The sequence below is a fragment of the Psammomys obesus genome, unplaced genomic scaffold, assembly GCF_907164565.1.
Source record: "Psammomys obesus unplaced genomic scaffold, mPsaObe1.curated_primary_1811, whole genome shotgun sequence".
NCBI classification, from domain to species: domain Eukaryota; kingdom Metazoa; phylum Chordata; class Mammalia; order Rodentia; family Muridae; genus Psammomys; species Psammomys obesus.
The window spans coordinates 14,429,084-14,454,355 of NW_026596095.1; the positions used below are offsets into that span (position 1 = coordinate 14,429,084).

The 25,272-nt window shown below is 39.5% G+C and overlaps 1 protein-coding gene across 12 annotated transcripts in view; it reads left to right on the forward strand.

Annotated features, from left to right (window-relative positions):
* Positions 1 to 25,272, forward strand: part of Camk2d (calcium/calmodulin dependent protein kinase II delta) — a 246,572-nt gene that overhangs the window by 175,697 nt on the left and 45,603 nt on the right. For 7 of the 12 annotated variants that reach the window (XM_055628207.1, XM_055628203.1, XM_055628202.1 and 4 more), the window contains exons 6-12: positions 898 to 970; positions 10,525 to 10,627; positions 13,912 to 13,995; positions 21,849 to 21,943; positions 23,300 to 23,422; positions 24,201 to 24,284; positions 24,643 to 24,685. In XM_055628207.1, coding sequence (XP_055484182.1) covers positions 898 to 970; positions 10,525 to 10,627; positions 13,912 to 13,995; positions 21,849 to 21,943; positions 23,300 to 23,422; positions 24,201 to 24,284; positions 24,643 to 24,685 — 605 coding nt within the window. Of the gene's footprint in view, positions 1 to 897; positions 971 to 1,075; positions 1,984 to 10,524; positions 10,628 to 13,911; positions 13,996 to 21,848; positions 21,944 to 23,299; positions 23,423 to 24,200; positions 24,285 to 24,642; positions 24,686 to 25,272 lie in introns of those variants that run through there. The other 5 variants (XM_055628213.1, XM_055628212.1, XM_055628214.1 and 2 more) reach the window with 3 other exon arrangements.

Sequence of the window (25,272 nt, forward strand, 5' to 3'; positions counted from 1 at the left end):
TCAGTGTGGTGTGTTCTGCGTTGTTGTGTGCCACGTGGCAGCTTATTTGGAGCCTGGTGGCTGCCAGTCAAAAGATTTTTCTCTGATTTAATTAGCAGTTGATTTGATGTCAGCAAGCTGCTGATAAGAATAGCATCAATGGCGCATTTTAACATGGTAGTAAGTAAAACTTCCTTCACTGAAGTGTATGGAAGTAGATTTAACAACTGCCGGTCCCCAAGGGATCTTAAACTTACTTGAACACTCCTTGGCCCTTCCTCAGAGACTTCTTACAGTGAAAGGGGTTTATCTTGTGTCATGGGTCAACTTTCAATCCCGCTTCCTCTTGGGGCTTGCATTCATTTTGTTATTCCTGTGTCGCACAGGAAACACCCCTTCTAAATCACTGGTGTGTGTAGTGTGTCCTGCCTCTTTTTTTAAATCCCTGTTTTCACCTACCACTTCATCTGTGTTTACCCTCTTGTTTCAACATGTTTACTTGTGACCTCAGATCTTAAACAGTTTAGATTGTGTATGACAAACACATGGAAATTTTATGTTTCCCAGGTAATCTTCCCAGAACATCTTGGGAATTAAACTATCAAATTTTCTTCCCAAATAGGGAGATCTCAACTGCTCTCACATGTGACTTAATCTGTAGACTGACAAGAGGAAACACAGCTTAAATTGTTTTGTCTGACTATGTCACAAATTCTATGTTGGATGTCATTTTAGTAAAAATCAGATTTAGCTTTATTCAGTATTATTTAATTCCGGTGTAAAGCTAAGAAAAATGTGAATAAATATGATTCTGTTTGTTTGTTTTGTTTTGTTTGAACCTTCATTTTATTTTGTATCCAATGTGATTATGTGCCTTTAAAATGTTCTCCCTTCCATTCTGCCCTTGTATCTTTGCAGTCATTGTATACAACAGATTCTAGAGAGTGTAAATCATTGTCACCTAAATGGCATAGTTCACAGGGACCTGAAGGTTAGTATATGAAGTCCATAAATCTGAATCAAAGAAGTTTCTTTGGCTTTTTTTTTTTTTTTTTTTTTTTCTGGGAAAGGGCAGAGGTGGGGGGAGACGCGTTTAAAACGGTGCTTAAAATGCCTTTCCCAGTGTTTTCTTGAACCGAATAACGAAATGACAATGCATGATGCCTCTTCAGTTTGCTCATCTACAGGCTAAATATACATCATAGCAGGAAGGGGAGAGCAACGTCAGTACAACATGCTACGTTTCTAAGCAGTCACTTACCAGAGTCGGTTTGAGGGCAGGCTTTCCTGAGTTGTCCAGCGTTGGCCTGGAATGAAGCTGGCCTGTGATGTATGTCCGCCTGTAGATTTCAACACCACTTCTGTTCTGAGACCACAGGTTGCTGAAGCTGGACAACTGGCTACGCATTGCTCACTTGAGCCTGACGAACCCTAGGCAAGGGGTAAAGATTGCCAGCTAGGCTACACACGGCGCAGGAAGCCCACGACTCTCAAAGATTCATTGTGTCCTCGTTTAACCTAATGGTGCCTAACTTCTAGAACACTACTGGAAAAATAGGAAAGAAGGGGCAGAGAGTTTCTGTGTGTGGAGTGTCGGCAGCAAAGCGCGGCTACCGAGGTTACATCTGCGTTCCAGTTCATTTCCTGGAAGAATTTATAACCAGGAAATGAGCTCCAGACCAAAATGAGATGTTGTCCACATGGATCTTTTTAGAACAAGTTGATTCACATCATGGCTCACAGCTGGCAATATCCTGGTTGTTCTGAGGTAGTAGTCACTCTCCTTGAGCAATGTGTGTCTGTGACGGAAGGAGTTAAAATGCAACACTGGTTGTCTCCTAGCTTCGCTCTTTAACCCGGTCTCTCTGAGGGTATACAGACAGTGAGTGTAAGCTTGGAACTAACACACGCCCCCTGGTGTTTGCATGCAGTCATTGCATTCAGCAGATCCTGGAGGCTGTGCTGCACTGCCATCAGATGGGCGTGGTCCATCGGGACCTGAAGGTGAGTAATGACGTTGGAGAAGATCAAGAAAGAACCACACAGTTCTTAATGACTGTTCAGCTGCAGTTATGCCCGGAAAGGAAAACAAAACTTCAAGCAGTGCAGTTATGCGGGCTCCTTCTAATACATGAATCCAAATCCTATCTCCAGAGAGAAACAGTTTGCTAACATAAACAGTTTGTGACTTGCTTTATTTCCATATCCCAAGGAATGGGCATAGAATTTAAGATGATTTTAAGGTTTATGATTTTCTGCAGACACTGTTCAAGCATGATATTTTACATTTATACTATGTATCTAACATAGAAATAATTTTCAAAATTCTAAACATAGGCCTTGCTGCAGAGGTTGGGTGCCATTTTGAACTCTGAACTCTTTCCCCAACCATTAATTCCTGGAGTTCTAAGAGCATAGGTTTCATGCCTACACTCTTAATTTGTGTTTCTAAGATCCAAGACAATACAATCTACTAAAAATAAAGAAGGAAAAAGATTGTATCAGATCAAGCATACAGAACATGTGTTTATATACATAAAGATTGTGTTTATCTCCATGTAAGACTTTTCAGAGTTCCTGTTACCACCGAGAACAAGAAAACTTTAGGTCACCTAGAATGAGATAGTTTAGAGGACTCTTCCACTAATTTTCTGTTTCAGTCTGTCATCACTCTAGTTTCAGTTGTAATATTGCTGAGAAACAGTGAAGCCTCCGATAGGAAATGAAATAAAGCCACAGGTGTTGGAAAGTAAGTCAGGGTGCTGCACGGTATATTGTAGTTTCAATTTTTCATTTGCAACCCGAGCATTTCTAGGCATCAATACAGAGGCTATATGGTGTTCAGTGGAAGGACCTGGACACACACACACACACACACACACACACACACACACACACACACACTTCTGGAACTGTATTAAACTATGAGTCTGTAGTTTTCCTTAATGTTCAATACAAATCTGCATCTAAATACCCAAATACCCAGTGTCTTCATGTGAAGGTATGCTTTGACCAAAACGATGATTTTGTGTTCCAGAATTTTTTTGTTTTTTTAATTTCAGTTGATTCTGAGAATTTTTAACTATGAAATGCAAAGCTGTGGTTGAGGGTGTTTTCTTTAGAAGAGTAAAGATAGGATGGTGTACATTTTCTAATACTTACCATGTATACCTGTTAGGATAAAGAAAAAGAGGGTGTGCCTTTGAAAAGTCCCATCTTGAGCAATCGTTTCAAAAATTCGTTAATGCCCTGCCAGGAGTCTGAACCCCTTTGTGTTACCTGTCAGCACCCACTTCTCACCTGTCCAGTGGGCTTGGGTGGATACACACACTGTTGGCACTCTCTCGTCAGATTCCCTAACATCCACTTGAAACATTTTAACTGCACTGATATGACCATATGTGTATTCTAAAGCCAAACATGGAAAGTGGGAATTCTCTCCCCTCAATCTTATGGCATATTTTATGGGATCAGGACATGAGTTTGCTGTTACGTGTACAGACTCAGCCAAAGCCCTTCAAAGACTGGAGCTTGAAAATAAAATAAAAAACAAAAAAACAAAAAAAAAAAACAAACGGCAGTGGCCTGAGACATTGGCTGTGAAGGAAACAGTTCTCTGACATAACATCTAAACCGAATAATCAAAAATCCAGGCAAACGCTATCTAGCAAGGCTTACTACCAAAAGAAATGGTGTGCTATGTACCCTGTTTTCTCCATCCTGCCACTCTGATCTTCAGAAAGGATGGAGATGGACTTTTGACAGCACTTACTGTAATTTCTGTAATTGCTGGCCTAGTTTTGTCAAATTGATGACTTGTGTAGATTCCTACCAAGCCTGCCTCTCAGAGCTTGTCAGTACACTTCCTAATCATACTAATAGAGTTTAAAACTTGTACAATAAAGGCATTACATGCACGCGTAAATGCGTTAAACCCCTGACTTTGTTTTATGCCTTTATGTGGAATGCATTTTCTATGTATAAGTCACACTGCCGGGAGCGCCACATTTACCAATATAGTCAAATATAAAGACGCTCAGCACCAGGCTTTAAAGCAAAAGTTTCCTTCATGGTTTCTACACCTTCTGTTTTGATTTCTTTATTCCGATTTGTATGTTAGTTCACATAAAATTCAAATACTGAATGCATGTAGGTTAGTTCATGTAAATCACTTAAAGGAAAACATGGCAGTGCTGTGTTTATTATCATTATCAAAGGTACTTAGTACATTTTAAGATACTTTTATACAGCTGTGTGACTCAACAGTGTCTTGCAAAGGATCTTAACATAGGCAAGGCTTGCAACATACTTCTTCAATTCAGAAACAGATAAAATTCAAATAAAAGAATAAATGTTTATAAAGCACATTTATAATGTAAGAGCAATCTTAATTATAGGTTACCCATAAGAAGAATAGCTATCTTAAAAATAACAATAACACTCACTATTTTGAATACTTGATTAACTACTAACATCCGGAATCTATAAGATAAAATTATTGGGATCCAGAACCAAGACTAAGGCACAGTAGGCAGACTGGGGTAAAGAAGCAGGAGATGGCTCAAGATTAAGGGAGATCTGTCTCCATCTGGCTGTTCTCAGTGGACGTGTATTTTATGTCCAACAGTGTTTACTGTATCCAGTAGTGGGACCATTGATTCATAGCTAGATAGGATTAGAGTTTCTAACAGTAGTGATTAGATTATAGTGTTACTTGGAAACTAGGAAGCTTCATGACATAATCAAAGCTATTAGCTGAAAAAACAAAGCCCTGTGTTTCCATCAGCAGAAGATTCTGCTTTCGTAATGGCCTATTTTCTGAGTAACATGTAATAGAAGAATCATCATGTAGATAGGAAAACATTGATGGAAGGGTAAATGAATTGAAGGATGAACAGGATATTAGGATAGACAGACAGATGACAGATAGGCGGGCACTTTAATTCGGCAGATGTTTAAAACTACCTCGTAGAAATTTATGATTGGAGTAGAAAGAAATTAGTTTTCAGAGACCGGGAGTAATGCAAATCACTCAGTAAGTTTTGGTTAGCTATGTGTAGTAGATATACATAACATTGTGAATCCTAAATTTTGAATAGCTACAATTTTGCTTGTCCCATTTTTTTTTTCTCCGAACCGTCTTTGGAGAAAAGCTTAAAGGAAATCACGTCTGAATAGGATTTGTGGCACTTTCTTAGAAAGAATGTATGTGGAAACCCATACATTAGGGGTCATTCTGTCATTTTTTGTGTGTCTGCGGTGTGTGAGGCTGTTGAGAAGCAGTAGCTATAAGCACAGTCACACCAGTTACACTATGCTTCTCTCATTCAACTCAGCGAGGTACGCTCACAAGCGGAAGTGAAGTAGGAGACAGGAGTGGGATGAGGAGCGTCTCTCCTGAGTCTGCTTGCCTGTGCATGGTACCACAAGGATGGGTTCCTGATTGAAAACTCAGTAGTTCCCTATTCTCAGCATATAAAATCAGGAATTCACTCCTGTAAAAATAGAATAGAATAAAGGAAAACTAAAACCGTGTAAATGAAATAAGTGAAGATGGCATTCAAACTTTTCAGCTCGTGCAAAATTCCACTAAGTTCATTTCTGGGAGCATTGCTAACACAGTCTCTTAGCGGAAGATGAAAACATACCAAAACAGAGAATAGTTACCTTCTGGTTGTATTGTTGAGATTTAAAAAAAAAAAAAAAAAAAAAAAAAAAAAAAAAAAAAAAAAAAAAAAAGGAATTTTGAAAGACTTTTAAAAAAATATTACAAATAGTATCTACGGGAATTTAACAATCAAGTAATATGTCACAATAAACTCATTTGACATTTTATAATAAAAATAAAAATGTTAATAGTAAATTGCTCACTTGACATGTATGTTACTAATGACTGAGTCTTATCATATATAGACAGGGATTACATGTATATCAGATAAACCCTGTGAATAATGCTCATGTGACAGGTACCACTTCCAGATTAGCTTCTTAATAAAGATAATGCAAATTAAAGACTCAAGATTACGATTATGTCTGTGTTTCCTAAATTTTCCCTAATTTTATTTAGATGTAGGTGGAAATTATTTTTGATTACTTCAAAAGTTGCTTCAAATACCTACCAAGCAGACTGCCTTATGGAAAAGAACCATTTTATACTATCAGAATGGAATATCAGTACTGTCTTGGTCAGTATTTTATTGTTGTAAAAAGTCACAATGACTGCAGCAACTCTTTTAAAAGAAAGCATTTAATTGGGGTTTGCTTACAGTTCCAGAGGTATAATCCATAGTCATCACATGGTTGGGAGCATGATGCTGGAGACATAGCTGGGAGATCTGTAGGCAGCAGGGAGAGAGACTATGTGCTTAGAATGGGCTTTTTAAAATCTAAATACCACCACAGTCCACCTCCCACCCCCACAAAACACTTCCTCCTGTAACACCACACCTCCTAATCCCTAATCCTTTCAAATAGTGCTGCTTTCTGGTAACCAAGTATTCAAATCTGTAAGCCTCTGGGGGCCATTCTCATTCAAACCACCACAAGTACCATATGTGTAAAGGAGGAATCCTGGGGCTGAGGAGGTGTCTCAGTGAGTAAAGGGCTTGCAAAACCCTGACAGCCTTCCTGTGATGCCAGCACTCTGAGGTATAGACAGGATCCCAGGGGTCACTGGTTAGCCAGCCTAGACAGTCACTAAGCCCCATGCTCAATGAAAGACACCATCACAACAAGTAAAGTGGGGCGTAATAAAGCAAAACACTCCATGTTGTCTTCTCTGTGCACAGGTGCATGCACACATTATACACAAACACACACACACATGTGTTTCAAAATGTGTAGAAATTAAGAAATCTAGCATCAAGTACTGGACTCTTCTTTTGGGACATCTCTACCTTTATAAACTGGGGGGCTTAAGTTTGTTCTTTTTTTCTATTCCAAGTCTCCACAAGTTCTAAAAGTGACTATAATTTGCTTAAGTACTTTAAGATATTTTAATAATTTCAATAAGTCTTTACATCATCCTGAAAGCTATTGCTTTCATATCCGTATGGAAACACACAACAAAACTTGCACACAGTTGCTGCTCATTGCAGCTGATATGCTATAAATGGTTGTTGACACGGAGACCAGATGTCATGGAAAATCCTGCACCATTAGGAAGCAATGGGGTGGGGAAGGAACCTGTGTGTGAGAATGTCAGGAGAATCTATTTTAAAACCAACCTAAAAAGTGATCACATTGTAAAGAGCGTAGAGATCACTGCATAGTATACATAGGAATTACATAGGCTAAACCTATAGGGTAACACAGAAATTATGTGAACATTTCTTCAGTTTCGAACATGCATTATAGATGGAAAATGTTAGCGCACTTTGAAATGACAGGGGACTTGTAATACCTAATGTTCTTAATGATACAAATCCACTAGATATTTTCATGAGATGCAATTCAGTAGCCTCGTAATATTATTTGAGAGATGAAGGAATTGATCAATGACAGGGATTGCCCAAGTCTGCAGTATCAGAGTTCACTTTTTTCCCCTTAAGTCATCATTCTGCCCAGCTCCTTCCTGTTGCTGAGTCTGTGTTTATGTGCAGGTATGTTGGAAGGTCTGTTCTTCTGACCCTGCCTGTCACATTCATCCTAGGAAGTCAAAACAATGGAATAATTGCAAATGGCACATGGTGGAAATCCTTCCTAAGAAGGCAACCATGCATTCAGCAACATTTTTTTTTTCCTGCCTCGATGTAACCTGGTCACAAATATATTCCTTTATTTGGTATGCAGGGTTTGAACTACTCAGCAGTGGACTTTAATAGTACAATATAGTCAAAGGTTAGGAGTGATAGTGATTCAAGAAAACCCAAAACTCATATGACAGTCCCCACTCAAACTTTCTCTAGAAATTAATAGTGAGTCAGCCTCCTGCAGTCTCACAGACCTTGTTACAAAAATTATTCTAACTGGCCTTTCTAAAGAAACTCAATGAGAATAAAATCTGTGTGATGTACTTAGGGTTTTGTTAAAGCTAGCCACTTGAAGCAATCTTAGAGTGAAATATTAAAAAGCAGATTCTTTTAATAACATCAATACCTGTTCCAGCTTTTCCACTTCCATTCGTATTTTCTACATTAGATTTGCCTAAGTGATACACACAGATGCAAAACCATCTCAGTGCTGTCACTTTTTAAATGTGTCCTATCCCTTAGAAGTAGGCCTGCCTTCTCCTGTACATAGCTGCCGCTGAACAGTCTTCATGGGTGTCAGGTGAAACCCCCATCTCAGTGGAGTCTTTTTTTTTTATGGTTCACAGGTCCTAGAGTGAGGCCTTCTATGTCATCTCTAGCTCTGAATACTGCCCCAGTCATTCAGAGGCTATGTGTGATTAAACTCTAAGGCATACATTTTTTTTTTTTCTGGCTGCCAGAGACTTGGCTTTTAAGAGTCTGCCCAGAAGCTTTTCAGTGCAGTGGTAAGAGTGAATGCACATTAAATATTAAAAGAGTTTACTCACTAAAATTTTAAAAGAGTTTACTCACTGGCATTTGCTCAAGTAAATTCTATACCATTAGACTTAAAGATACTAAAATGACCCTGATTTCTGAAGTGATTGGAACTCTTTACATGAACGAGTCTGTGGTTGGCAAATTAGATTGAATATATATTAGCAGACATTTCTGATATCTCAGTCTTTTGGAATGTAAAGTTTCCAAGCAAGCAGAATCAACAGTTCAATGTGCTTGGTCCAAGTTACTTATTCCATAAATAAGGAGTAGAAAATTATGTCGATTAAACTAGAAAGTGGAAGGTAGTTGATCATAAATTTTAGTTGTGAAATTAAATTTTCAAAAGTGAATACATTTAGCCTGATTAAATATATTAGCACACTGATAAATATCCAGGTTTTCAATTTCAAACACCAAGTCATAATAAAAGTTATATGAACATAGGGCACTTTTATAATCTTGAAACATCTTCATCTCAAACTCTAAATTAAATGATGCCCTTTAGTGTTGAGGTGGTTCAAACCATACGTCAGCCCTGAAAAGCTACGAAGGTCCTTTCACATTTCCAGTGGTCATAAGAATAGTGAATCTGATGGCAGTGAGCAGCAATCGCCTGAAGAATTCTGGTATTTAATTAAAACTTGCTTGCTCACGCTCTCATTTCTTATAGATTTAACCTAATTCCTTCTAAGTTCTGCTTATGGGTTTTGCTACTTTGCATGGCTGGCTTGATTAACAAATACCGGTTTAGGCTGTGTTTACACAAGTCCAAAACAATCCACAAAAATTGACAAATCCAACGAACAGAGCGGAGTCAACTTGATGGATGGAAGCTATGAGCTTTCTTGTTTGTCAACAAATAAACCAAATCATTTGGCCGATAAAGTTTTCCAATTTTCAGAGAACGGTTTTGGTGCTTGGGATGGCCATTGTTTCCCAACTGTTTCAGTGGAGACCTAGGCCCAAATTCACTGATTTTTATCCCAAAACAGGAAAAACCTGAACCATTCTCCCATATGTATGCCAATCTAGTCGTGTTTATCCGGATGTCTGAGTGGGCTAGGCTTCACTGTACGTAATACTCAACACTTTCCCTAACCATCTCCCCACTCCGAGTCTTAAAAATCCACGAGGAACGCCAGGGAAATCACAGGCTCTGTCTCCATGCTTGTTTTCAAAGTTCCAATGTGGTTGGGAAACAATGGTGTGGACACAGCCTCATGCCAAGACTGACTTATCAGTGCTTGAGGAATGACCGATACCAAAGAGAAATGTCTCTCTGTCACAGTATTTTAGGTGGGAGAATAGATATCTGTGTAACATCTTAGTCACATTTGACAGGAATGTTAATTACATGGTAAAAAAAAAAAAAAAGTGGCTTATAAAGTTTTGCTTAACGCTAACTATAACATTTGGCAAACAGTATATTTTTTCTGCCTTTAAGGAGAAGCAGATTCTTAAAGACAGCCATTTTAATACCCAATTCTGAGTACGTCTCCAGAACTTGTGCAGAAATTGTTTGGAAACACTGAGGAATCAAAATCGCTTCATTTGAGTCCAAACTCTTAAAATCAAGTGGAACTTAATTTGCAGTTTCTTTTGCCAAATGTCCGTAGGTTTGGTGCAACTCTGGTTATCATTTTGCTAGGTTTCCTCCTGCTGAAACTGTCTGTGCTGTTCTGAGTCTGTCCGTGGCCGTGGCCGTGGCCGAGTGTGCTCCTTGAGTGGTCCTTGAAGGCATGTGGGCAGGCGAAGGCCGACGCTCCACTAACTGCATCCCTCTCTGTTGCCTCTGCAGTGCCCGGTGCATCTGTCTGAAGCCTGCACACATGACTGCTCTCTACCGTTTTCTAACCACACTTTCCCTGGGGTTTAGGAATGGAAATCTCCACCAGTGACAACAGTGCATGAGTTTCTTTCCCAGACCCCCTCCCCCACCCCGTTTAATCTTGTACGAATGTTGGTAATTTTAAGTAGTTACTTAAAATAGATTCTCACTTTAGTCTCTGTCTCTCTCTTTTCTTTCTAAATAAAGCCTGAGAATTTGCTTTTAGCTAGCAAATCCAAAGGAGCAGCTGTGAAACTGGCAGACTTTGGCTTAGCCATAGAAGTTCAAGGCGATCAGCAGGCGTGGTTTGGTGAGTAAGGACTACCTCCTTCATGCTACTGTGCTCTCCCAGCCTGCAACCCTGGCTCCTAACAGCATTTTGTAGCCACAGGAAGGTGGTGACGGTCAGCTTACCAGTGTGTTCACTGATTTTAAGGCAGTGGTCCTATCGTCAGGAAATATCTTAAGAGAAAATATGGAGAGAACAAGGTCTTTTACGTTGAAAACAAAACGTCTGTGGTCCAAAAGGTTCCTCCCTGAGAATGAATAGGAAGGTTTACATGCGCAGCATGCTGTGGAGGCGAGCACCCTCTCCTCATGATAATAGAAAATAATATGTTAAAAATTTAATCTGGAGATGGTAACACATGTTTATAACACCACACACACACACACACACTAACGAGAACGAGGCAGACAGCGGGACCTGGGGCCTCACTGGCTGCCAGCCTGGTGAACTGTAGACCATTGAGAGACCCCGTCTCAGAAAACAAGGTGGATAGTGCCTGAGAAACTACACCTGAGCTTGTCCTCTGGCACACGCATACTAGCGCATAATGCAAGATGTAAAAATGATTTAATTTTATTTTCATTCTCGTTTTTAATTCCACGCACTTGGTTTCCTTTCATTCGCTTCTCACTCTCTAATCCTGGTCTTTTTGGATACGGGTCAAAACTGTGAGAATTAATATTCTATGGAGCACATTCATTAAATTGTAAAATTAAAGTACCACAGAAACATACTCATATATCCCATTTCTCCTAAGGAACTGGATACAAATGATATCTTCATTATGTTTTTAACATTTTATTGTCGCTGGGGCAACAGAGGCTCACTACCATGAGTTTGCCTCATAGAAGTAAAGAATTACTTTACTTAGTTGCTGTTATGTCTCTCATTTTAAATATCAAGTGGGGAAGATAATCTAATGGTTACATTTCCAAAAGTTAGTATTTCTGTTTCTTTCTTTGTTGTCTGTTTTGATAGCTCTATTAGTTCTTTGAAGTAAAAGCCATGTTACCTTTGGAGAGAGCACGTTTTTATTAACATTGATAGCATATATCATAACAATCCTACATTCTTAGGAGCTAAATCTCGTGATGAAGATCTTGCCTGCTGTGCTCCAGCAAGCTATATATTCATGAGGGCATTGCATAGTGCATTGTTTCCTGAAACCCATGCATTTGGGTGTATGATTCTGAACATTTAGACTAGAGCCAAGTGACAGTTCAAGTGATGGGAGGTTCTCAGTAAGAAGAAGAATGATAGCATTCTCTTAGCATATTGGTCTCAGGGTGAGGGCTCAAATATCTGTAATATTTATTTATTTATTTATTTATTTATTTGCTTGCTTGCCTACTTATTTTCTCATGTGTAGCCCAGGTTGGTGCTAAAATCACAATCCTCTGATCTCAGTGCCCCAGATGCTGGGATTTTATTCATGTGTGCCACCACCCTCAATCTTGACAAACTTTTCATTTCTCACTCTTAAGTAGTAATTTCATTCTATCTCTTTTTTTTTTAAGGAGAATGTTGTTAACACTCTGCTCATGGCCATCAATTATGACTTGGTTGCTTAAGACAAATTGAAATTTAATAGTTTTAAATTATGGACTAACTGGATGGCATAGGAAAGAGCGAGATTGGGAAAGACAAATATAGACATCTAATGAGAATGATGACGGAACAAAAATGGGACTCAGATATTGGCATCGTTATAAGAATGAGAAGTTCACTTCCAAGAGACCTGAAAGAGGCTAGTCAGGTCAAGTGCTCAAAACAAAGCTATATCGGGTGTCTAAGAGGGATTTGAAAGCACACACTCAGGACACTGGTCTTCATCAGAACTTTAGATGAGTTTCACCAGATTCTCTTTGTGCATCATTCATGAAGAGTTGAGAGGGGGTGGTGAGTGTGGAAAGGGTGCGTACAGTGGAAAGAGTATATACGATATAGGGTACAGCAGGGACACTGGGGAGCCTTTTGCATTTGGACCCACTGCTGCTTCTCAGCGACTCCACATTATACCCTCCTTGTGCCTCAGGCAGTGGAACCTCAGTGGGTTAATGGTGAGCCTTGTAAAACTGAAGCTATGCAGAGGGTGCCTGCCCTGGAGTCCATTCTCATGATCCACCCCCTTCTTCCAAACAGAAAACGAGTAAAGTCATAAAATGAATGAAGTTTAGGCAAAAAAAAAAAAAAAAAAAAATCCTTGGCCTTTATTTAATCTAATTTTGCTAGATAAATATCTCGGTCATATAACTTCTTTCTTATACTATTTATTTTATATGTAGTATAAGTTCATTGTAGAAATGAGAAACAATCTATTTCTTGGATTCTTAGCCTACCAGTAAGTAAATACCGCAACTCAGCATTAGTTATTAGTTTATGGTCGGAGGAACTGCTATGGAGTGCTCTTTTCAAGAGACTTTCCTTTTTTTCCATTTTTGCCTTCTGAAAGAACACTTTCAAATGAAAATGGTTACCTTTGTTATTTTTAAATATTCTTTATTTGAACAACTCATTTTCAGAAGTGGAAAATATTTTCCACTGGAGTCCAGGCACAGATTTTATCATTGCTTAAGTGTTCCTTTTCGCATTCTACACTGCTTTGTATAACATGGAGCCTTCTCTGCCGTCCAGCCCCGCTCACTGTGTCTTCTGAAGCTGGAGGCCTCCTTGGTCATCGTTCAGGGGTGATTCATCTGAGTGTCCCTGAGTGTTCTCTTAGTTGCCAGTTATAAATACACCCTGAATCTTTATTAGTACACATTGAACTGATATTTTCCTGGGCTTATTCCTTCTCAGAATGAGTCCTTCAGTTTACTGGTAGGCCTCATGGCCCTGTTCCCAAAAGATACTTGTTTTATAAAATATTTTCTGAAAATTTGTTTTTAATTTGCCCTTAGTATGTAGCTGTCCCAAGTTTCTCTTTAAAGATGACTGATTATCATGGGCATTTAGATATCACCTTTTGCAAAGAACTAATCTACCCTCAGTTTTCTCATTTTTTTCCACAGTTTTAGTTTGAACTTCTATATGACTGATGTAAAAAAAAAAAAATCTAAAAAAGTGTCACCATATCACAGAGACTACATATCATAGTAGATTGACCTCCACACCTCGACACCTCGTGTGTGTGTGTGTGTGTGTGTGTGTGTGTGTGTGTGTGTGTGTTTCAACTAAGCTACAAGGTAGGACAAACAGAGCTTTTCTTCAGTTAAAGAAGCCCCCCAAGGCATTTTATCTTAGTTGGTCATTTCCTATTGATGTTGTCATGCCAACCCTGACTCATGAGCATCTGTCTGCCCTAGGTTTTGCTGGCACACCTGGGTATCTTTCTCCAGAAGTCCTGCGTAAAGATCCTTATGGAAAACCAGTGGATATGTGGGCATGTGGTAAGAAATCATGTTTTCAAACACGTTTTGTAATAAACCAGTGTCTTGCTCAGTTTTGGCTGCAACAACAAAACGGCAGACACTGAACAGCTTAAACAACTAAGAAATATTTCTAATGACCCTAGAAACTGGAAACCCTAAGGTCGCAGTGCCTGTAGATTTGCTGTCCGGCAAGGGCGTACCTCTGAATTCATAGATACCCATTTTTTTATGTGAGTTCACGAGTAGTAGGAGTCTCTCTCATAACAGCATTCATCTGAGTCATGAGGCCTCTTTCCTACCAAAGGCTTCACTTTTAACTTCCTCAATGTAGGGTTAAGGATTTTACCACGTACATTGGGAGAAGGGTACACATACTCTGTAGCAAGCAGTGCTGGTAGACTTGATCTGAGAACTTCTCAAACATTAGTCTACTGAAAGACTAGTGGGGAGGCGGGGAAAGCATGGATCTCTGTGTTTTTGATTAGGTCTAGAGTAGGCAAACTGACATTTCCAGAAGTTCTCCAGTGACACCAGTGGTTTATTTTGGAACGCTGAGAACGGAGATGTGGAGAGCCTTGCAGTAGCTGTGCGCTTACACTACCAAGCCAACCAGTTCTTCCAACAAAAACTGTTTGCCTAGGACACTTGGCAAGAATCACAAGAATGAGAGTAAATCTTGAAAATAATGAGAGAGTGAAGTCTGATTCCAGCCTTAATCTGCCATTCTTAGTTAAAAAAAAAAAAAAGAAAGAAAGAAAGAAAAGAAATCCTGTGCAGACTTAGCCATACAATGAGGAGAATTGCAACATCATTTCTTATAATAATAAATTTACGTGTTGACATATTCTTCAAATAGGCGGAAGACTGAAATAAGACTGAAGTAATGCTGTAAGTTGCTCTGAAATATTTTTCTACTAAGGCTCTCAGCACAACCTAGTGTTCTAAGTTCTCCACAGCCTCCTTGCCACTATCTAAAAATAGGTGTGAACTGCTAAAGTCTGGCCGTGGTGTGCTGCAGGCATGTTTCAGTGCCGTGTTTGTCGGCAAACCTAGAAGATGCTGATTCAAATATTGATTTATAAGTTCTGGAAATAACTTCACAGATTCAGTTTTAGTTTAAAAGGAATCTCTATGTTGGAGTGATATAGTATCCCACACTCCATTCCTGGTCTGCTTTATGGCCCTAGCAACATCTTGATATTTAATGGCAAACTGATGCAATCTTATGTGTTCTGAGTTCCCCCCCCATATCCAAAAAGGCAGTTATGAGGAGGGGCTGTGTTTGTACTCCTGCCTGCCTGCCAGTCTCAGGTTTGTGCTGACTCTAATACCGAGCATTTTCTTCCTTCCTTCCTTCCTTCCTTCCTTCTTTCCTTCCTTCCTTCCTTCCTTCCTTCCTTCCTTCCTTCCTTCCTTCCTTCCTTCCTTCCTTCCTTCCTTCCTTCCTTCCTTCCTTTCTTTCTTTCTTTCTTTCTTTCTTTCTTTCTTTCTTTCTTTCTTTCTTTCTTTCGCTTGTAAAATATACCCTCACAGTGCTGTGTGAGGGTCAGACAAGAAACATGTTAAGGGTAAACGTTTTATAGTGTGTAAAGCAGTGTGAAATGTAAACAGGCATCATCATTCTCAAGGTTTGGAAGTGACACTCATTCAAAGCCTAAAGTCTTAGATGTATCCCAAGTGCTCCCTTTCCTCTGCCTTCCTAAAGCTGTTTTCTAAAAGGAACTCCAAGGTGCCTTTGAGTGAGAGCTGGTGCAAGCTGTTCTTATCCAAATCTTAATACTAATGAGGTAGATAGCTCAAATATTTCCCTTACACTAAATTAGCTCCCAGCCCAGATCTGTTTCTGCTGATTGACTTGGACCAAGAGTCAAGACAATGACAGGTCTATGGCGTATACTCATCTTCGTGAAAACATTTTAAAATATGACAGTCATATTTCTGTGAAGTTTGGGGGAGTATAGATAGAATGCTGTTTGCGTCTTAAACTCCGTAAGGACCTTGTAGTCAGTTACTTGTTCTGGAAGAAAAGGGGAGTTACTGGGGTTTTAGAGCCAGCATCCCAGCTCTGGGAGGCCTAAAAAGCTAGACTTGGCCACCTACCCTAACTGCTATTAAAGAGACTACCAGATAGAAAAGCAGAGGGAAAAAAGTTTAATCATGTGACCACCCTGAGAAATGTGAATAAAGAGAGTCCGTGACCACAACCAAGTCTATGTTTCAGGTGTTGGCATGACTTCACTTTAAGTAGCAGAAGAACTGTAGCAGGGAGCAAGATCTACACCTGGTTAAGAAGCCTCGGTGAAAGGTCGAAGTGTGACGTGGTTACTTTCTCAGTTCCAGCTTGGAGCTGGTTGAAGAACTCTTTACTTTTAGGGGACAGGCTGGTTCTCACGAACTGCTCCAGGATGCAGTCAGACCATCATACATACTTGCCTCCCTTTGAGGTGGTCTGTCCTACTGTACTTTGCTGTAACAAATATCCAAGGTATCACTGGAGTTTGAGACACTGGTTCATGTTTGTGTGTCTTTGGCCTTGATGAGTGGCAGAGGGGTAGGTGGGAACAGGTTTTTACATGGGTATTCCGTGAATGATAAACACGCCTATGAGGAATTAAACAGGAGTTTAACCCAGAGCAAAGAAAGTAGGCAACTAGAAGGGAAGAGATGCAGAGACCATGGACATCTTTTAGTCAGGTGTCTAGAAATTCACCAGAGACCACATGGCCCATTGCTGTATTCAATTAGATACTCTCATAGCACAGATTTAGAAAACGACCACTACTGGACACAGCATAATTATTATTATTATTATTTTTACATTTCATTGTTATTAGTTTCAACTCACTATTATTATTTTCTTTTGCCCTCTCACTCCGGTGACATGAAGGAAAATCAAATTTACTTTAGTTATAAAGTGGCAGCTTCTTGATTATCACTTTTTAATTTTAGCTTATGGTTTACCTCTAGGGTAACCTTTTTCATTTGTCAACTCTATCTCTTGCCAATTAGTTTTCTTGTTTTGTTATTTTTTTAAACTAGATACTGGATTGTGTGGTAAGAAATGATGCTAGTCAATTAAAAAAAAAAAGCACATGATAGCTGAGTCGTTACCATACTGGTGGTTGACACCAAGTCGAGTGCAGCATGCACGGCGTGGATAGAGGGACTGAAGGGAAGCTGAGCACTATTAGCAGCATGCACTTATCTGCACTTGGGAGACCTAAGCACCACCGTTACCTTGCTTTTATGACCCCAGAGTATGGTCTGACCGGTACCTGGTCTTTTAAAGCAACCAGTCCATTAGTGAAATGTAAACAATAGACGCAAAGGAAGCCAGAACATTACCCTGTGCACTGCCATTACCAATGGTAAATTGGATTTAATGGTTTTCTTATATAGAAAGCAGCTTCCATAATTCGCTCCTGGGATGAGCAAATGTTTATAGAGGGCGGAGGGGGAAGCTGGTAAACATAGGCTTGCCTCCCAGAATATATTTATGCTTCTTACAACTTTATCTGTCTTATTAGGTGTCACTTCGAATGCTCATGAGTAACAGTATATCGCTGACCGTCACAGAATGTACCATGACTTTGGCCAAACCTTTGGACAATTATGGAATATGTTTCTTCTTTCTCACATAGTGAACTGTGTGTCCACGGCCACATAACTCCAGGGAAACAGCTTTTCCATATTTCAGCCGGAATAAGTCAACACTCAGCATTTTGGTAGTCTGAAATCCCAGCCCAGTTGACAGTGAGCTGCTACTGTCTGTCCTCTAGCTGCCTGACCCTGGGCCACCACTGTTTATCAATCTTCAAAAGTCACCACACAGAGGGCCTGGCTCACAAATATAAGCCTTAACCTACTGTTCCCAATGCATTACGTTTTCTTAAATGTCTCTAGACTGAGCATGTGTAATTTCTCGAATTTCGTGCTTTTAAAACTGTAAACCACAGAGTATGCGCATGATCTGAAGTCTTAACAAAAGTTCAGCTTCCTGGGACATGCCCCAGAAGTATTGGATAAAATTCTCTGAGGTCATACGATCTAGCAATCCCAGTCCTGGGTATATATTTAAAAGACTTGAAAGCAGAGTCTTGAAGAACCTGTGTCTGCCTGTGTTCATTATAGCATTATTCACAAGATGGTAATGATACCTGCTGACAGTTAAGCACAGTGTCATACATAATAGTATATTATGTTGCCTTAAAAAGAAAGGCAGTGTTCTCACATGCTCTACCAGATGGACGAACCGCAAAGGCATTACATTAGTAACCTAAAAGAACAGCATAAAAAGACAAACCCTGTGTGATTCTGTTCCGGTATCTGATGTAGTTTCAATTACAAAGCCAGAAAGAGGTTTCAGTGTTGAGAGACAGCCTTTTGGAGAGCTGCTCTTAACACTGTGAGCCAACTTGACACCCCTGAGCTGCGCCCTTGAAAAACGGGCATCTATTTCATGTACAACATGATGTTCTGTGTTTAAATAGAATGCTTTTCTTTTTAAAAGACAACTAAAACAAAACAAAACAAAAAGCCAGTCTGTCAGGTAAGGCTCAGAATCTTGCATTTTTTCCAAGCTTGCCATGTGATTCTAATGAACGCCACGTTTGGCACCACTGACCAAGCCAGCCAGAGTCTCCTTTAGGGCAGCAGATTTTAGAATTTGTATGTGGTACAGCAAAGGTTGCAGAGAGGTGGCATGCAGGCTGCGGGAGGAAAGCAGCATGGACCTGGTGCAGATGTGTGGCTCAGAGTTCTGGAGGCTGGGGGACCAAGAGGACGAAGCTAGTGGTGGTTCCAGTGAGGACTGTTTTCAAGATTACGCACTGTCAAATTCTTACTCCTGTTCTTTAGATAAAGAAGGGCTCTGACCTCTAACGGGCACTAGTTCTTTTCCTGAGATTCCCCACCCTTGTGAACTAGCTACCTTTCACTTCCACAAAACATCACAAGGGGTTTAGGGTTCCAGCATACAAATTTTTTGTGAAAACTCAGACATTCAGTCTATTGTAAATACCCCTTAATCATCTTGGTGAGATACCTGAACCTTTTATTTGGGGCAATATCATCATTTATTATTTATCTTTGTCAACTCTGTTCCGTGGCATAGGTAGTTCTATCTTCTGAGAAATGGATTTTATCCTGCTGGTTTTGATTTTTCTAGTTCCTGTCCAGCCCATGATTACTATTTAGCACTTTCCATCTTCAGAGCACTACAAGATGCGGGTGAGCCATGCCTATGCCCTCTGGTTAAGTGCGTGTTTCAGGTGCTCCCAGAGGCACCTAGTATAGTGTGCTTCCCTTGCTAAGGGCAAGTAGATGTCTTGGAGATTTCTCCTTCAACTTCACTGCAGCTTCTCGTCATCCCTTCTTCCCTGAGAGCAGTCTTTACAGTGTTTGAGCATTTCTGTGATTATAGGCTCAATCATTTTTTTCTATCATTAGCTTTCATTAAAATACGTTTGGAATATTCTTGATAACGTAGGCTTTCTGCCTAATCAGTAATCAGTGCTTCCCAAAACTCTAATTAATCAAACACCTCTCAGATCTTCCAAGCACAAATTAATATAAACGAGGAAAGAAAAAAAAAAAAAAAACAGGCAGCATCACTTAACAAATTATTAACAAACTAGTGAAACAAGAAAGTGGACAGGGAAAACTGAAGACAAGCAGTTACACTAGCCATTGCTATGGAGTTTTATATGTTGTATTATTGTCATACACTGAAACCAACTGTGTCAAAAAAAAGTTTTTATTCTGTTGACATTAGCAATGTTGAAATATACAAAAGGAGAGAATAGCATGATGAGCATCTGAGGTTACGTCATCTTACCCTCACTTATTCCGCTATTCTGAGATTGCTTTATTCTAAATTTCATGTCATTATATCTGTACAGAAAAAGGACTCCATTTTTAAGTATGACAATAATACAACTTACTAAAATTCCATAGCAGTAGCTGGTATAACTGGCTGTCTTCAGTTTTCCCTATCCACTTTCTTGTTTCAATAGTTTGCTATTAATTTGTTTCCTTTAGTCTTTTACATCTCTTTTGATATGTAAGTTCCACCACTGTGTCTCTCTTCATTCATTTTCAATGTACGTGTGTCTCCACAGAGTACCCTTACGTGGTCACCGTTAGTTTTGGTATACTGTTACTCTCCTACACTCATAGTACTAGCTGTTTCCAAATCTTGGTCACAGAGAGTACAGGAGTAGCTTGTCATTCCATAAAGAAAGAAAAAGTTAAAGAACACTGGGTTTGTGTTCACAGGACCCCGGAGCCAACATGAAGCCCATTTCTGCCTGCCAGAGATGCAACAGTGACAGGCAGGGTTGCTAAAAATAAAAATAGTTTACTGAATTCAAAAGCACACAAACAAAAATAAATTAAATCCATTTGTTTATGATGGTAACATCTAGGAGGCGTTCTGAAATTTGGGAAACACTTACGAGTAATTGAGTGATTTCAAAAACAGCTTAGTAAAGTTCAAAAGAAATGGGCCATTACTCAGTCTCTCTAACATGGACCCTACCTTAGGGTAATCAAGTAATGGGGAAGGGTTTTCCTATTTTTAAAAGGTGAGATAGAATTAGAATTCTGTCTAGTAAAACATGCAGGCAGTGATTAGCAAAGGCCACTGAGGCCATGAGAGACAGCCAGTATCCATATGTCACATCAGCACCCCGGCATGCACATTGTGGCCAGTATAGCATGGACCACGACTTGTAACGGTCACAGTACAATAAACCTGTCACCTTTGCAAGCTGATTATCCCTGGCAATTTTCCTGAGTAATGGGATGGTGATTAACATGGAATAAGATATTTTAAATAATATTCAGTTTAAAAAAACAAATATCATGACTTATATACCAAGGCCGAAAATATGATTTATAAATCGTACTGTTGAAGACTTAATGTACTTTAATTTACTGTGCAGTTATTTTTGTTATCTGATGGAGCAGATGATTCAGCAGTAATGATGGTCATGGTGATAACCAATACTGTGCTTATTTTTTAGGATTAAGTTGCAAAGAAACTTCCTTTTCAGTAGTTTTACTTCTCACGTATGGTTCAAGGAGTGGAGAAAAATCTTTCTTTTGTATTACTGACATTATTTCAAATACACGGAATTGCATAGCTTAATGAATTCCACAGCTCTATAAATGGGACCCGAGCATACACAGAGTTTGATATCTGCGAGGCGATCTTGGAACCGGTCCTGTCTGTGTACCAGCAATGCCTATGGTTACATATTTTTACAAATTATATTACAACTGTGTGCTTATGATTGGATTTTGCATACAATTTTACCCTCCTCTTTCCTTTTGCTCTCCTATAATATATGATTCTTTGGTGAGGCTTATTTGATTGAAAAACTTTTAGCTTTGAAAACTCAGATTATTTGAAGAGACATTGGTTATGTCTTTTTGGATGTTATCAGCAACCCAAGAGACACTGGTGATTTAGAGTATAAATTTGTAACCAGGACACTGCATTCAACCAAAGTCCTCACTGTCAGTAAATAAGGAAGTAGATTTTTAAAAAGTTAAGCCTCACCTTGTATAGAATGTATATAGAAAAGTGTCCGGGGAGGCAAAACACGTCCTCCAAAATGACGGGAGTATTTTATCTCTGGGCGTTGCCCTGCCTGCCTCCTTGCAACACTTTGTTCGCTGGGGTGGATTAACAAAGGGGCCAGTGTGGAGCCCTTGGGAGAAAGGAAGAGCCGCCACCTTCCCGAGAAGGGAGGCTTCAGAACAAGTCACAGCACGCCTCTCTGCAGTCATCCCCAGTGTGCTCCCCTGTGTCCTCACCCCGTGTTGGTCAGCCACATTTGACTCATTGTCTCTTATGGTCCCCTCAGGTGTCATCCTCTACATCTTGCTGGTGGGCTACCCACCCTTCTGGGATGAAGACCAGCATAGACTCTACCAGCAGATCAAGGCTGGAGCTTATGATGTATGTGATAAGTCTCCATGCAGCTTCGGAAGAGGGTTGGTTGGTTTGCTGCCAAGGGCAAGGGTTGTTGTTGCTGTTAATATTTTTTTAATAATTTGATATTCTGTCATTTATCTACTATTTTGGGGTAAATTTCTCTTAACCTGTGAAGAACAGTCTATCTACTGTTATGTCAGTACAAAATAGACTTATCATGTAAAAGGAAGATTAATTATCAAAAATAGTTAGGATGACCATTGGGTTTGTGCAAAAAGTTTAGAGTTTCAGACTATAAATTTCAAATCGTTATAACTACATCTTTATTAGTCAAAATAGGAACCATCACAGTCCAGTCAATATATTTTTGACAGCGAGAAATAAGTTTATTTCCATTGCATAAAAATTCATGTTTCTGGAGTCAGTGAATTTCTGGAAGGCATTTTCTGCATCTTGTTAGTTGTAGAAGTGTTTTCTTGTAGAAGTGCTTGAAGATGTTTGGTCAGTTTGGGAGAGGCCAGGTGGCTGTAACAGACTTAACACTTCATAGCCTGATTCAGCTTTTGAAGCATTGCGCCTCATACCACTGGGCAGCTGTAGGCACTGCAATTTCTGGTGTATCTCATCAGTTTTCTGAGCACACATCTAAGATGTAATTGTTTCCTGGGATTCAGGAAGCCATGGTGGATCTGGTTAGCAGCAGACGATGAAACAGTGACCACAACCTTTTTTGAGTGCAAATTTATCTTGGGAGGTGCTTTGGATCTGCTTCCTGGTCCAGCCAGTTGTCATGTACAATCTACCCTTCTTCAAATCACAGCATAATGGAGAAATGGTTTCTTTTTGGGTAGAATGAGAGATGGTGACAATTCAAGATGATTTCTTTCTCCAGTCTCTCCTGGGGCTTGCAAGATCATGGCTATCTTGCAAGCGTTATTTCTGGTTAAGTGTTTTAGAAATTCACACATTAATATTTCAGACATGCTCACATCAAAGCCAATGGACCAAAATAAAAATAAACATGACCAACTTCATCTTGTCAGTTTTTCTTTTTTGTAGCATTAGAAGTACTATTAATTAATCTATTTTTGATATAATTTAACTTATATAATGGGAAATTTTATGAATCAGTGCACTGCTTATAGAAATGAGAAATATATTTGGCTTTTCTTCATTTGACTCTGTGAGGGAGTAGAAGTGTTTTAAGAGGATCTCATGCATACCAGGCTACCCTTGATCTTGCCACATAGCTAAGGCTTAACTGGAACTCCTGATCCTTCTGTCTCTGGCTCCCTAGTGTTGGGATTAAAGGCATGTACCAACATGTCTGGTTTAGTGTGTCTATTTTTAAAAACTTTTTGCTAATTTCTATCTTTGAAGTTTCCATCACCAGAATGGGACACGGTGACACCTGAAGCCAAAGACCTCATCAACAAAATGCTTACCATCAACCCTGCCAAACGCATCACAGCCTCTGAGGCACTGAAACACCCATGGATCTGTGTAAGTCACTTTCCCATACGCCCTGGAGGCCAAACTAAAAGTAAACTCTTAGTCATTTTTTTTTTCGTAGATTTAAAATAATCTTGCAGAAAAAATGAACATTAATGTATTTTTCACTCAAGGTATTTAACAAATGAATTTTATAATAGTGAAAAACACCATTGCCTGTGGCGAACTCCAAACTGCACAAATTGCTAATTATTGGCTACAGTAACAGGAATGACTAGTTCCCATTCCAGTTATTAAGACTCATGAACAAAGAATAAAAAATGACAACCAGAAGGAAAAAAATTTACAAATTCCAATTCTTTCATGATTAAGCAGCTTTGGAAACATGTGAAATTTACAAGCTAGAGATAGTTTTGGGGGGATGCCGGATAGCTGCAGTGGTCCAAACACTGTGAAGAAGCCCTAAGGAAAAATGAAGGAAATTGTAAGGGGATCTAAAAACTTCTGTAAATTTTTAGGGTGGTTGTATAATGCTAAGTAAATGGAGGGTGTTCTAATAAAAATGTGATAAAATGTTCACTAAAATGATGATCTGAGAGATTATGAATATTCTTCATTTCTGTACCTTCTATTCATCAGTGTTTGAGCTCAGTCACTAATAGTCTTTGTAAAACCGTGCTTTCCTGTAGGTAACTTTGAAGGTTAAATACTTGCAATTTGATTTTATGCGTTCAGAGGCCCTTAGTAAAGATTGGGCGAAACTGTGACTTTTCACTGACTTTGGTATATTTTAAACATCCCCAAGTCACTCTTTCTTCTCTTCTTTTAGCAACGCTCCACTGTTGCGTCCATGATGCACAGACAGGAGACTGTAGACTGCCTGAAGAAATTTAACGCTAGACGGAAACTGAAGGTAAGAAATTTGACATTGTTGCGGAAGGGGTGGGAGGGTTGATTTGCTGAGGTTAAAAAGAAAACTGCTAAAAGGGAAAGTTTAGGCAAAACTTTTGACACTGTAGATGTCAATAGTCAGACCTCCTGGATCTGAGGGAAACTGAGGGAGCTCCATAATTGAGTCCAGGATGGGACATGGGCTGGATGTATCAATGTGTGCCGTGGTTTCTCTCTCTCCTCAGAGGAAGCAGCTGCACAGTGTGACAAAGTCCTATTCGAAAATAAAACCAGGAAGCTTGCTAGCCCCTGCTACATGATTTTAGGTCAGAGAGTTGTAGAGGCAACTATGATCTTTTTTTTTCTTGTTTCTTTGATAGGGCGCCATCTTGACAACTATGCTGGCTACGAGAAATTTTTCAGGTATACACATTTGAACTCTGCTACTTATCTTCTGCCTTTCTCTAGCCTGTGTGTGTGTGTGTGTGTGTGTGTGTGTGTGTGTGTGTTTAAGAAAAATTTATAAAGTCTAATAACTACAAGGGGTTATCACACACATACACACAGTGGGGACGGGGACACTCCTACTCCTGTAGCCACCCAGACCGGACACCTAGTTCTCAAAATGCTGGAGTCACACAAGTATGATATATATGTCTCATTTTTTAAATTGATATTTCATAAATAACCATGAGGGTGATTTTGTGTCTAATTAATGGAATTTCAAAAAGAAAGACTTTTTAAGATGAGGCATTTTGTGGAAACCCATTCTGATAGGCCTAATTTCTTTTGAACTTAGGACTAGTGTGTCTTCACATTCTTTAAGACTGCTTACAAGGACTAACGCTGTATAGTGAGAACTCACAGAGAACTGACTACCTGGGCAAATGGGGGCATCTTCCCACAATAGTATACCTCCAAATGATTGCCTGGGGGGAAATAGAAGAAAAAGAAAGGAGCACAGGCGCTAAGTTCAGCCAAGAAGTTTCTTTTCTATAAAAGTGACTCTC